The following is a 15,736-nucleotide window of genomic DNA, read 5'->3' on the forward strand; positions in this document are numbered from 1 at the left end:
TTACAGAGATGAGATATTTATATAATTAACCGATGCATGTAACTACGTGATGAATATAAGCTCCATTTCCGAGCTACGCTTCATGCAGCAGATTCTAAGATGCAATATGAAACGTTAGCGTTCCATTTGATGCTCGTAACGCTTATAAAATTATTTCATACCCTTGTTGTTCATCAAATGTTAAACAGAATTAATAATAATGCTCGCAAACGTTATTTCTCCTTGTTATGAATGTTAAATAAAACGCACCCCCTTAAGAATAGATTAGTGTTCGCGTGGCTTTTAAATTTTGCCGCGTACATTTAGCGCATATTTTGGTGCTGATATAAATTACTTTTACTTCGCTCATTATGTGCGCTACTATTAATCATGCAGCTAATTTTATTTTATTATCGTGTTGAAACTATAGTAAACTACGGTGTTACGGTTTCATCAAGTATTTCACGGTAGCCCGTATTTCCCGACCATCGCACGGCGTTATACACAATGCTCGTAGTTTTACGAAACCAGATCCGACTAATAGCGATTTCGTGTTTCGTCCTGTTTTCACGCCGCCCCCCGCAGCAGTTTCTGCGGATGCTTCTAAATTTTGTATTCCGGCTACTCCCTCGACGAAGGGATCACACAAAGAAGTCTACTCCCTCGCAAAGCGCGTTGAATACTGAATCGCTTAACAATTGATTGTTTAGCGCAGATTGTATTAAGTATGACTTAGTTAGTTCCAATTATTCACATGCCATGAACGCGATGTAAACGAAATAGCGACACGTGTACACAAGCGTGTACATCCTGCACAAAACTGTTCAAATTATCGAGCGAATTATGGCGATGAAGTTTGCCTGCGGGGATGCGAAATTGTATGCAACGATGAAGCGATAAACAGTAATGAGAATTATAATTAAGATTCGCCATCGAAAAACATTAATTGCTCGTCCATTCAAAAAAATATTTTTCATATAAATACACCGAGAAAAAAAAGTTGTTAACTACGGGTGCATTCCGTTCGATGTGCATAACGCATAATTTATCCTTGTTTAACATTCGATGAACAACAAGGATAAATGATGCATCATGCGTGAAACGGAATGCATCCTAGACCAAATACATTTAGTTCGTAGTGATTATTTAATTTAAGTATTTAAGTTAAATATATGTGAGTCACGTCAATAAAATCTTGTAATTTAAAACATATTTTTACTTATTATAAAACATATTATTTGTTTGAATTAATAAATATTTGCTTGGCAGTTCACGATCGCTGCATTTGAATCAATTAATATGTTATTAAAGCAGCAATTTTTTTTCTCACTGTAGGGGGAAAATCATAAATATTTTCTCAATGTAGGGAAAATCATAATATAACGATAAAATTATACGAAATGTAATAATGAGTCATGTTTTTCTTTCTTATTTCAGAGTGTAAACAATATTTTTCTTATTCTTATTTTTCCATACTTTAATATCTGAGTCTTATTATAATTTAAAAAAAAAGAAAGATGAAGCGAAGTATGAGATAACTCTGGAAAAGTCGCTGCGAAATTAAAAAGGATCGATAAAAGTACTTAGAGTGGGAATTTAAAATATTGCGCAAATTAATTAACGCCGGTTGGGAGAATGCGATAAGGCGTTTTTTTTGCATCGCTCAAGAGCATCGTCTCTCAACAGAGTGGAAAAGAGATAAGAAAGAGACGAGTGAAGCGAAATGGCAGGCTAAAATTTTTATGACGATGCAAGCGATTACGCGATACTGGACGGAGAAAGCTTTATTTCATTTTCAATGTAATCTCGTCGCGTTCGCGTGATTGTCACACGGACGTGGGATTATACGAATTGATGTATTAATTTTATGGATGTACTCGGTGACGCTTATGTACGCATTACCGCAAGAAAATGACAACAGTCCAGCTAATATAATGAAATGTCAGAAACTGTCAACAACGCGGAACAATTCCCTGGTGCAATTAAAGTTAGTTTGATTATTCTGTTGTTAATGAATGGCATTCTGTAATGCCTATGGTAACCTCATGACTTAATATACTTATTAATCCTGGAATCTAATTGTGAAGTCAAATATAATTCCATTCGGAAAGGGATGTTTACAAGATTGCTATTTAACATATAAAATGAAAAGATGACGAAGAATTTTTTTCCAATTTAATTTGCATGAATATAACAGCCATAAAAAACATTAAAAAAATTGTGTCTCTCACTTTATTTTGTTAAATTATAATGCATGTTTGTAGAACGAATCTTATTTTTACCGCTTAAATTTGCCACCGAATTATTTTCTTTAAAAAAAATCATCTTTTCCCAAAATATTTTATGTATTAAATTTCCTATAATATTATATATTTTATTTATCATAAATAATATTGTGTAACAAAATGTTATATATTTTAAATATTATATATTTTATTTATCATAAATAATATTGTGTAACATAATGCTTTTAAATGAGAAAGATAATTATTTAAAAGAATTTTTATACATCGCCGATAAAAAATTAAAAACGCAAACGCTTTCATTCACGTCTTCTACCTGTTAATTTACGGAAATGATCTTGAAAATAATACGCAAAAAAATATAGTAATCGCTGTAATAGCTTCTCTTTCGGAAGAAATAAAATAATGTTAGATTAAGCCAATAAAGTGCCGTTGATCCGCGACATGGATACGACCTCTGTAACACCCTAAATTAGATTACAGTAAATTACAGTAAACACTTTTCTACACTATTTTTTTATCATCAACCTGAAGAAGGAAATTAGTTTCGTTGACACTCGACTGGACGTGGAGTAATTGCGTGTGTTTTATACCGGCTAGGGCAATAAAGTTTATAATCGTTTTTGTGTAACTTAAGTAAGATCGGAATGGGCATTTAAACGTATAAATATTGATAGTCCATTGAAAAGCCGTTAATTGCACATTACTGTCCTGTCGCGTACTCAATTCGGTTTCATTGTAAATAAAACGAGTGAACATGGAATCTCCATTTGGAATATGGGGGTTGCAGTTCGGATCATATCCGAGATGCTTCACCAAAAGCATGGGATGTCTCCCGAATCGTCGGAGGTATCTTTCAATAATGGCCTCTAAACGATAATCTTACAAATCAATTTTGTTAAAAGACGTTCAAGATTGTAATTAAGTGTGTACATGTAACAAGTACGCGTTCCAAAAGTAAAAGTATTTAAATGCGCGAATAATAAAAACGCGTGAAAGTTCGTGTATTCAAATAAGAAGATAGAAACAAGTGCAAGTTCACATGTAGGAACTATGTGTGGAGTGTGGAATTTTCTAAATTTGAAAATTCCACGCGTCAAGCAAGAGCATAGTAACATACAAGTTTTTATCCTATGAATTTTATTGATAAAAAACTAATTTTATTCTTATTGCATGTTTTAATAAACTAGTTTCTATTTAAAGATTCAATAAATGTTGCTCATATTTTTTGACCCTTTTATTTACTAATTTTTGCTTAGTAATCTGGAGCTAGAAAATTGTACATATTTTAATTTACAAGTTTTTACTTTTACAGATTTGATCACATTCAAACGTGACCAAATAAAATGCGGGCATAATATGTAAAGGTAACAACAATCTTTGGAGTGCCACAAGTTTACTTTCACAAAAATCTACACTCAAGTACAAACGCAAGAGTGTGTGCTCTTTTATGCGTCGTCTACAATATGCGAAGTAAACTTGGTGGAAAGTAAGAGTAAGAATCGACTAATCACGGTCGATTATTCTTTCCACATTCGATTATAATTGGTCAACTTCTTACTCTTACTTTTAGCATCATGCTTACTCCGGAAAAAAAATATTTAATTGAACTGGAATTCTGATGGAAAATGAACAATCCAAAATTCAAGTTAAGTTCTATTAAATTTCTGGTTAAAACTACTAGAATTCTAGTAGATTTAACCAAGGAAATTTTGAATGTTGTCTGAAGATTGTCGCAACTAGAATTTTAGTAGATTTAACCAGAAATCCGGTAGATTTAACCAGAATTCTGATTATTTTTCATCAGAATCCCAGTTAATTCAATCAAACACTTTTCTCTGTGCATATTGTAAATGATGCATTACATAATCAACGTTTTTGAATGACGGTCTAAACTCATGGTTTTGCGTCTCCCTCAGTACATTCCTGTTAGCACGCAGGTAAAGATTACTAATAACACAAAGAATTGAGCTCTTGCAGGTTGTATTCGCGAGTGAAATCGTATCGAAATGCAATACGAACCACCACATATCACAGACAATCCGCGGATTTGGATATACAGGTGTACATAATCTCGCTTGCGAGTGGATATTGCGTTACGCTTATAATATAAAATTTATGGACATTAGCGGAAGGATGAGAACATGGAATGAAATTATTGTATTTCATCGGTTGCATAATTTTCACGGCCGCTTATTGCACATTTCCCATTCAGTCACCGGTTTGAAATTCATATTCGAGTGACGGAAGATAAATCTCTGGCAAGCGGTGCGAAGAACGTGGAAACATTTATGTTTCTTTTAGACATCCGCGATACAATGACGATAAGAGCTCACCGATCACGTTTTGCTTTATCCGTTTTATTCGCTCGTCGCGCTGGGATAAAACGAAATCCGTGAATAAAGAGAAAATTCTCTCGTTATATCGAGCTTCTCTCATATGCGTGAAAATCCTTTATTTCCATGTCGGATATATGCATCCTTCTCCTCCTATTTCACTCTCAAACAAATGTGACATAAATATTTTGCATTGCATACAATCCTCGCGGGTATATGTCTGTTTATGCAATATTTAACATCAAAGTTCGAAATTTTTTATCAAAAACGATTTTCATCAAAGACAATTTTTTTTCCTTTTCAACAGACTTTCAGGCAGATTAAATTGCAAACGGTTTGTTAATTAGCAATTAAAAAAAGAAAAACAAAAATAAAAACGACTTAAAACTTTCATAAAATGGCAATGGAATCTACTAAGCTAGTACTCCAGACAATTTGAAATAACTTCGGACAACTTTATTTCCGGAAACTTAACGCACTCTGAAGTTAATTGCTAAGTTATTTAATAACGAAACTTCAGCCGTTTCGTCAAACCATGGTATGCATTTAGTTTTCGGCGGAGAAAAAAGTCTGACTTGTGAAACTTCCACGGAAACTGCATTGAAGTTTCTTCCTTTTAATTAAAAGTAATACGCTAATAACAGTACGTCAAAGACATAAAAACGCGGGGGAGAGGCTATAATAAGGGATTTTACAAATTATACTATAAAAGCTGCAGCAATATTCGCTAAAATTTAAATTGAAGTAAGGGACTCTCTTTCCTTCAAAAGAGCAAGGAAGTTCAGAAGGAGCACTCAGATATTCCATTGAAAAATAAGCATAGTGAAAGCGCGTCACGAATCATTTCCGATGTGACATATTGAAGAAGCATTTGTCAAAATATATTTGTCGATAAAACTCACCTGAGAGCGTGAGAATTTGTGCCTGCGATTGGAGTTCGCGATCTCGGTTGGTGTCGCATTCGGTGCGAGAAATCGTATCCGATTGCACTCAATGCCGAGAGGGTGGTGTTGCAGCTGATGGGATTGCTGATGGTGATGCAGATGAGGGGGTTGCTGCTGCGAGGGATCGCCCTCCAGATGATGCTCCCCCGTATCTAACATGCTGCCACTCAGGGAGTCTAGCTGCGTCAACGATCTTGAACGCACCTGTAACAATAAAGGATCGTGCATACGTTAGAAAAAAAGATTCTGTGAATTAAGTCTCTGCATAATTAAATAAGAAACGTGCACTACGTGTGCTTGTTGATAACCGCATTATACAAATAATAACATCTTTAATAATAATTTAATAATAGAAATATATACTTAACAATAATATATTTAATCCTCCACTATAACAGTTATAGATATATATGTATATGAAAACTCTACACTAAAATTCTAAAGCGTTCTACCTGAAATACAAAATGGAAGTAAATGTCCGCTTTAGTTTATAGAAGAAGATTCAATGTTTTTTATCTCCAATTTAGAACCTCCTAGTACCAAAGTTTTTATTTCGGATCTAAATAACCCTTGCTGTAGAGGGTTAATAATAACAATTACTTAGAAACTTGTTTATAGGAAATGTATAGAAAGCTTTTTAGAAAATGAAGAGTGCTCTTTTACTCTCTGTTTTAGAGTAAAAATGATAAATAATCAATTTCGTCTAAAATTTCTATTTCTTCAAAAGCAATAAATATGTTGTTCTTGCAATGGTTGTTTAACTGGCAGTAAATTAAATTCAATTTTCAACACAAGACTTTTTAGCAATGCTCCATTTAAAAAATATAAAAAAAGGAGAAACACTTTTTTCTCCTCAAAATTATATTTTCATTCGACGTGATCATCGAAATTTTTTAGACAGTGTGAATTCATATAAATTATTTGCTTTCTATCACTGCAAGCAATCTCATGCAAATATCATATATCCCGTTCCATCTAATTCTTCCCTTCCTGTAATTATCTTCCAATTACTCGCTCGGGGATCAAGCCGAATGCTTCGGAATTGCGAGCACGAATAATGCGATCCGTGTTATTGCGGACGCGCACAAACGGTCAACAATAAAACAAATTTGTGGCCGCAATCAAATGCACCAGTATGCACGAGGTGCGTCTGAGAGGAGGGTGAACAAACGAAGTGGAGGGTGACACATCGATAGAGGCCGGCTGGTCTGATATTAACAAACCCGCGGCGTAGCAGTGTGTGGACGCAACCAATAGGCTGACTTCCTGGGAGATAAATTCGAGGGAAACCTTCGTGTGGACGAAGCGGGTCACTGGACGATCGATTTATGCGAATCAATCCCTCCTGCTGTACCTCGAGGGATTCCTGTCGTTCGTTATCACGATTTACTTGTTGTGTTCTTCTTTTTTCTTCACTCGTCGCAATAATTTACCACTGCGACGTGTGTCTTCGAAGGGATTCCTTTCGCTTGGTTTCTTTTTCTTTCTTATTAGCAACAAACCACGTAAGATATAATTGAATGACTGGGGGGAGGACAAATTTTCATTTTGTATACGACAGTTTTAAGCGAAGTAGTTATCAAACGACGTATAACTTTAGACGACGCTAGAAACAGGGAAGAAGCGTGACTGTCGTGTTAAGTTTGTAACGAGCAGTTAATCTGCCTAATTTGAAGTTACGGAGAAGTAATAACCATTCGTTAAACCAATTTAAAATAATTACGAATGAATCACGTAAATTGCACAATGTTTAATATGCATATAGTATACACAATCACTTTTTACGAAAATTCTTTACCTTATTAAAAGATCGATCAGAGTTCTCAAATATAGGTTCCATTAACAAAATCATATTAAAAATATTTTTCTTTAATATTAAAATCTTTCTAAAAAGAAAGACAAAAATAAAAATTAATTGTTGTGTTTTTAATATTATAAGTATTAATTATTAAGCGATCTTGGAATATTTTCAATATGTAACATAAAGACGAACTATCTATTTTAAACATTTTGAAGAAAATTTTTTCTGTAAAAGTATTTACGAACCATTTTGTATGAGAATACGAGATACTTTTTTGATCGTACGTATATTTTTTTTAGAAAAAACTCTTGCAACTTTTACGGCCGAAAATAACGAGATGTTCTACCTTATATGAATGTATGACTTTATAAATAATTTCTATAATAATGTTCGATTATCTCAGGCAATTTTGTCCATTCGGATTATTATTTATACGGATACATACCATTCTAGGTGTATCCGTATAAATAATAACACAGAAAAAAAGAAAGTAACTGTTGTAACTAAAAACTGTGTCTGATAACTAATAGGTGTAAAATATATGGTATCATAAAAATAAAGTATAGGTATCATAGTTAATGTCTTAGCTGTGGTATCTATATTATAGCAGTAACAGCAAACCACATTCCACCGTAGTTTATATTGAAATAGCTACGGCAGCAAATATATTTTAACAAACCAAGATTAGTTATACGGCAAAAAAAATTTTTTTCCATGAAGTTATCTAGCGAATAAACTTCCAAAAACCGCATACGTTGTTCTGACACACTTGTATCCAGTATAAAAACTTCAAAATAAATAACAAATTGAAATAACGTGACACTTAAATTTGATCCATATGTATAGAAAAAGAAATTTAACGCGATTCATATGTACAAAATTGAGATTTTGTAAAAATACGCAACGGCTGACTAAACATGATTTATTAAATTGAAAGTAAAACGCCTGTCACTCACAACGCAAAAGATAAAATTCAACGTAAATATATCTCAAACAAATAAATCTGATTATAATCCAGAACTCCTCGAGATTTCCCTATTGTGCTCAAATCGTCCCAATTTCTAAAGTGTCTACGACGTTCCATTCTATCACGAGCGATACAACGATTTCATGCGAGATTGGGTTACACACATTTCGAGCATTTAGGGCGAAAACAGGATATTTACACCGATTCAGAGTGCGTCGTCATGTCAAATCCTTTTTAGTTGTCAAAGGGACCTCCATGAGGCACAATTATTCGGATTGATGAAAGCACTCGAGGCGATTTACGCGATGAGGAACAAGCTGCTCAATAATAGCTCGAAATGACAATCGTATCACAGAAGTAATGTGCAAATTATGGTCGCGTTCAAAGATTGCATTTCATTATATATTTTATTTTCCTTTTCATCTCCACCTTATTCCTTTGTCAATACGCTCGCATTCACTACGGAGTGTTCAAAGCTCGTCGCGACCAATTCATTTGTATCGGAAATAAAATAAATATAAAAACTTTAACATACGCAAACGATTGTAATGACTCGCAAGTTGACGGTACTGCGATACAATGATTATTTCGTTCTACGTATCTGTTATGTGTTCCTGAGTATACGTGAAGAAGAGCCGATCCAGGAGGAAACCGCTTTCGCCAGTTGCCCCAAGACACCGAGTCACTCCTCGCCTTCCTGATAGCCAGAAACAACACCCCTCTAAACGTGTGGGTAGATCCTACTTGTGCGGGATCAGATAATCAGTTCCTCTTCCAATGGAAAAGATCGTCTCAGGCCACAACTAATTCGTTTGCTTCCAACCTTCAGGTCTACGATATGCTCTAATTAGGACCTTCTTTCTTAATCGAGTTCGGCTCTTCTGATTTTTCGATATCCGCTGGTCCCGTTCGTCTTCGACATTCCCTCTCCACGCTTAACGCTCCCGCGTTATTACTGTCTTTCCTACTTTTATGATTAGCTGTTTAAACTACACTATTAGAAATGTTCTTAAATTTCATTAACTTTTAAGTTACACAATTGAATTTAATTTCATGACATTACATTAAATTTAATGTATTTGTAACTAAAAAAGTATATTTATGTACATGTACATAAAATTTAATGTATTTCTCATGAAAATTTATGAAATTTAATATACACGTTCATTACATTTAAGTAACTACTGTAACTAAATTTTCAGTTAAATCATTCATTACTTTTAATTTCGTTCATCATCACGAGCTTCATTTACATGTAAAGGAAGCTCGTGGTTACATTTCTAACAGTGTATATATGCATATATCGCTAACTCTACAAGGTTCAATCTAGGGTTTGCTCGAAATTCAGTAATCAGGTCAATTTGTTAACACTACTATCTCTTTTTTCTCTTTTGGTTCCTTGACGATGTTCCAAAGATGGATAGGAATCTACTCTCGCAAAAAGGAAGAGAGGAAGAGACAGAGTCGGATCGTAGGATTCAAGAAGAAAACTCAATTACGCCCTCGCGCAACGGTATTGAGGAAGTTGATATTTTCGTCGCCTGTATGTACATATTATACTTTGATGTATACATTTCCACGCGCGGTGTTTACCCATCGGGTCCGAGTCGATTCCTGGGCGTCTTTGATCGTTCGATCTTATTTCACCCTCGATCTTGTAGGGATTCGCAGCTACGTCGTCACCGTGTGTCGTCGCGGAACGAAACGAAGACGTGCGAAATGAAAAATGTCGAAGAGGGATTTTGGTATTTGTGGATGCAGAATGACGTCTTGCTACAATTATCGAGCAATGTTGAAGTTTATTCCTCGGTCATCGACGATCTTCTTCAAGAAGATCTCCCGCTATCCCTTTAAGAATGCCACGTTTACAAGATACACAATATGTCATATCCTGGGAAACACGTTCATGTAGATAAATAAGATGTGTACGTTCCGCGTACAGCTTACGGGATTTTTCTTCTAAAAATAGGACAGTGCAATTGAGTAACGGAATTTTTAGACCGCGTTGAGTATAAATAAAAAGGGAATAATTATGTAAACACAAAATACGTTTAAAAATAAATTCCAATGGCTGATATTATTTTCTCCTTACACTGAAAAAAAAATAAATTTTAATAAATATTTATTCGAATAGCTCTAAGTAAATATTTACTAAATGTAAACATATATTTATTTGATTACAGAAACTATTAATTTGATTGAACTATTATTTTTTTATTGAATAAATATTTATGTACTATAAGTAACTGTTTACTTGTATAATTTTACAAAGAAATATGTATATTAAGATTTAGTAAATTCTTTTTTTAGTACAGTTTATAAATGATTAGGGGGTAAAGAGAATCTTTAAAAAAATTTTCTAAAATCCATAAGTGACAATTTTTTTTTACGATTTATGTAATACACATCATCCTCCTTGATTGAACAAAGACGTATAAAATATGTGGAAGCTAAGCACATTTTTAACAGTAATAATTTTGTTAACTGTATTCTCCAATTCATTACAGTTTTAATTTACAGTTTTAAATCACAAAAAAGTCCGCATAAAAGAGTCGATAATTTGAAGTAACTTATATTTAATCCAAAGACAAGCGTTATATTGTTTCGTTTAGAGGTCAATCTGTCTCTTGCGCATTGCATTTTAGATCAATCTATCTCCTGCGCGCTTAATCTTACATTTTATTGCGACATTCTGTGAAAATTCTTTGCAAATTTCTCGAAACGTTGCATTTTCCCTGATTTTACGCACTCTCTGATTCCGACATTCTACGGATTTATCGTGACGTCGCGAATAATATATATATCCGCGAGCTTTCGACTTTATATTATCCAGCAGAATTCTCTCGCGGCCGAGGGCCGTAACATATTTTATTTTACGAGGAAGTGTCGTATGCGGAACGCGTATTAAATCGTTCCGCGTATTCTCGATTCCTTGCCTTCTTCCATCTATTTCACTTTATGCAGCAAGTCCTGCAAGTCGTACGACACACGTCAATCTTTATTTCGTTCCATGTTACGACACGCTATATCTTTTCCGTATATTTTAAAACGAATGTCGCATGTTCGCAAGGACACGGTATTATGTCGCGGTTTGATTTCCTGGGGCAATTCGAAAATCTAAATGCGAAATTGAAACATTTCTCCTCTGTGCGCGAACGGCAGTTTCATAATAACAGTTTCTTTGACATTTTTAAATATTTCTTTCCTTCCTCTGGCTGCATTTAATTCTTATTCGGCTCTTGCATTCTTCTTCTCTCGCGAATGTTGCAAAAATAATCTCGTCTGACGGAATTCACGATGTCTGTTTAAGAAATACGTTCCTTTATCGGAAAATACTGTGCTCATTTGTATCTGTCGTCTTATAAATTTGTTGAATTCCCGTCCTAAATTCTAGCGTCAATTACGAGCGCGCGGTTTCGCAGTTCGGGATAACTAATTTGAGATTGAAACTGGTATTGTTTCATGATCAAATGAAGTTTCCATTAATTAACCCCTTGATTAATCAATCCTCGTCAAGTCTCGGCGATGCTGTAACAATAATTTCGCATAAGATCGCAGCTGTGCCGCGCGTTAACGCCAAAATCGTTGATTCGATGTGGTTCGATGGACGATTAATTACCCGGAAACTCGAATGCTAGCCTCTATCAGTTAGTACAGTGAAAATTAAATCACTTCGGATTGCGATAGCGTTTCGTAGTTCTCGAACTATAAAACGTTTTCCGATTTCCAAATTTCGAAGCATGCGGACCAGCAAGGCTTCCTGCCTTGGAACCGGAGAAAACAGTTAACGGCTTGAACAAAAACATCTTCGTAAATAAATAATTTAATGTACGATACATTCGGATTTCTTCAGGGAATATAGAAACATTAGTGCGAAACGAAATAGATATGGACAAAACAAATCATACCTGCAACACACATCTCGTGTCGTGACTCTTATATCCATCTTTCGGAGAATATAACTCTTTTATGACTGTTATTTTGTGACGTGTATGACGCAATATGTTTTTAATTCTGCTTTACGAGATGTCTTAAAATGTCACGTAGGTTATGCCCGACCTATCGACCTCATAATAACGAAACATCCATATTTTAGATTATGGTGACGCGATACCGTCATCGCACATTTTTTTCGCGAGTTCCTTATGCCTGCCCACACGGCTGTTAAAATGCAAATGCACGAACCTCGCTCACGAGGGCGGTGGTAAAACTTGTCCTTAATATCTGAAACATCGCCAATAATGATCCACGATATTAGTCGTAAAGTGAATGTGCTACGTACAGCCTGGCGAACGTTAACCCAGAAAATGATGCATTTAATGGAGTGGTTGAGAATGCCTGGTGGCCGTGCAAATTTAATATTGCGACTAGCACAAACGCGCCTCTTCCCTTTCACCTTCCGGAATTCTAAAGAATCGGCAATAACGGAGATGCATGCTTGCGGCTTCTCATGTCACGTGCATTCTGATGCATTTTCCTTCTGATCGAAGATTATGCGGATTTACAGGCCGTCACGGCCACGAACAGGCAACGCAATTTTCGTCGATCTCCCGTCTAAACATGACAGACGTTTAAATCGAATCTTTGGAGCGGCACATAGGAAATCCAGGTTGGTTTCGTCACATGAGTCGCAAGAGAGAAAATAAGTGAATGTAGTTGATGCAATAAATTTAGAAAGTGGTGAGAGCAATAAATATTAATTACTATATATTGCAGACGTCATAGTTTTTCAAAATATAAAGTATTTAATTTTAGAATTTAAAGTAATAACTAATTTATATGATTTGTAATGAATATAATATTTGATGATAAAAAAAAGTAGAAGAGATCGAAGTAACAGCCATAAAATATTTGCTAATTTTGAATAGTAGATTTTTTAATGAGAATGCAAAATGCTTTTCTCAATACTTTACACGTAATATACAGTCACTGGCAAGAAAAGGCAAAACTTTGTTCTATGTTCAAAAATTACAAAAAAGCTTGCTAGAAATCGTTATTCATCCACTTAATTAAAAATTGATTTCATTAGCTTAAAATTGCTGCTGCTATTTATGTGCTCTACTTGTCAACGGTTTTAATTTTTAACATTTTTATAATTCTTTTCATTTTTTATTTTAATTGTGGACGTTTAACTTCGTTAAAAAAATCCGCGAATATAATGATAATTTAAAGATCAGAAGAAGTTTTGGCTGCTACAGATTTACTTTTCATCAGCATGGAGTCGCCGAAACGAAGGTCGTAATTAAAATAGAGCAAATGAGGTCGGCGACGGCTAATTGGATCGGGTGGGATGGAGAACGGCGAGATTTCTCGCTCGCGTAAATTCGGTTATGAACGGTGTCCGCGATCCCGGAAATTAAATCGGTATGCTTGGTTGCATGCAACTCTCGATTCGCCGATGACGTTCGATTGCACAAAGTTACGCGAGTTATGCGGTACGTTTTTACAGATAACGTTAACCAGTTCATCGTAAAAATATTCCTGAGGATACGTTTTATCATTATAGGAAAAGAGATATTACATATTTACTGATTTACATCTAGAGTGTTCAGCGGCGCCGGGACGTTATTAAGAAGTCAATATAACTTTTTCAACTTCCAAATTGGACGTCTTGTCAACACGACGGCTGCAATTAAAATTCCTTTGAAAAGCAACGCCTACCTCAAATTAAAAGTTTCGATACTTATTTGCCTTTCTGATCCACGTGATTAGCGAGAAACCTTTTATCTTCAGCGATTTGTAATACAACTTGTAAAGAACTTGTTCAACAGGAATTTACTTCGAATTGCACAAAGCTCCCCGCCTTCAAAATACATCTCGTTCTCCTTGCAACGACTGTCTTGAATCGCGGTTCGTCATCGTCCAACATATAATTGAATATACATAATAAAAAAAACAATTACTAAATCTTAATATTTAATAAATATTTCTTTGAATCGTACTAAACATTTACTTACAGTAAATAAATATTTACTCAATAAAAAAATGACAGTTAAATCAAATTAATAATTTTTGTATCAAATAAATATATGTTTACATTTAGTAAATATTTAATAATTTTAAGTAAATATTTATTAAATGTAAACATTTATTTGATACAAAAATTATTAATTTGACTTAACTGTCATTTTTTTTATTGAGTAAATATTTATTTACTGTAAGTAAATGTTTAGTACGATTCAAAGAAATATTTATTAAATATTAAGATTTAGTAATTGTTTTTTTTATTATGTACATTTTATGTATAAAATTATTCAAACAAATATTTATTAAAATTTAGTTTTTTCAGCGTTTTCTCTGGAGAAACTAACAGCACTCATGATGTAATCGGCTAGAGGGATTTCGAGGGTAAGGTTGGATACGAGCCCTTAGCGGGACTCCCTTGTTTCATCCCCTGCTTTTAATTGCAGACTTCCAACGCGACTGCGTAAACTTCGTTCGCTTCCTTAAATCTGTTCACACGCTGAAATTGACCATTAACGACAGAATGCCTTTAACTATCATCCCTTCTTCACTTCTCCCGTTTGTCATCCCTTTTTCTCTCTTATTCGCATGCCTCGCTTACTCCTGCTTTCATTTTCCCTTTTCACCGTGCTTTTTGCGACTATCGTCTCGCTTTGGCGCGCAATGTACGTGTATCGCTATGTATGTGTAGGCACTTAAACGCCCGTCGTAGATGGAATTATGCTCCTCTCCTCGAATGGGAATTAATCGAGTTCTGAAACAGAGACGGGCGCCGATAATTCGACAGCTCATTTACCCGAGCTGTTATAATCGCGCACGTGAAGTTCCAACGCGTTATTACCGAAAGCAGGCATGAATGTGTGGATCAATTAGTTAAAAATTAATTTTTCTGCAAGAAGATCGCTTCGAAATAGCTTTCTTTGTTAAAAAAGAAGTGATTCTGTACAAAAAGAGATCGGTTCAAAATAGCCCCTTTTAGTTAGAAAAATTAATTTTTCGCAAAATAGATCGGTTTAAAATCGCTATTGTCGTTTGGAAAGATTTTTGAAAATCAGAACATCCCCTTAACTAAAAATAGAACACCGAACGCGTTCACGCAGGCAAATAAATTAAACTTTTATTTTTAATTTAAATCGATTTATATGTATATATACGTAAATATAAATGTAAATGAAGCGTAAATGCAAGCTGTTACGTAGCGTCGAGCGCAAAATGCTATTGTTACCAATCAACCGATACCGAACGAGGCAGAAATGTGTAAATTGAAAACGTTGCGAAAACTGATAACGCGTGGATAATGAGAATGCAGTTTAATGAATTATTGGGGCTCAATTATTGTTCAGCTCGCAAATATACGTACGCGCCATTAAGTATCTCAGATTATCCGCCGGCGCGATAATATATCAAATCGAGAGCCAGTGGTAACAACGCGCGATAGTCAGAAGGTGAAACGGTTGTATCGATGATCGAACACTCGGGCGATTTTACTGCATCGTAAATGT

At 34.8% G+C, this 15,736-nt stretch overlaps 1 protein-coding gene across 5 annotated transcripts in view; it reads right to left on the reverse strand.

Annotated features, from left to right (window-relative positions):
• LOC108768886 (pleckstrin homology domain-containing family G member 5) overlaps nt 1-15,736 on the reverse strand; it is a 169,093-nt gene that overhangs the window by 36,933 nt on the left and 116,424 nt on the right. For all 5 annotated transcript variants that reach the window (XM_018519560.1, XM_018519559.1, XM_018519557.1 and 2 more), the window contains one exon: nt 5,461-5,706. In XM_018519560.1, the coding sequence (XP_018375062.1) occupies nt 5,461-5,706 (246 nt within the window). The remainder of the gene's footprint in view (nt 1-5,460; nt 5,707-15,736) is intronic.

This window comes from Trachymyrmex cornetzi, unplaced genomic scaffold (genome assembly GCF_001594075.2).
Source record: "Trachymyrmex cornetzi isolate Tcor2-1 unplaced genomic scaffold, Tcor1.1 scaffold83, whole genome shotgun sequence".
In the NCBI taxonomy this organism is placed as follows: Eukaryota; Metazoa; Arthropoda; class Insecta; order Hymenoptera; family Formicidae; genus Trachymyrmex; species Trachymyrmex cornetzi.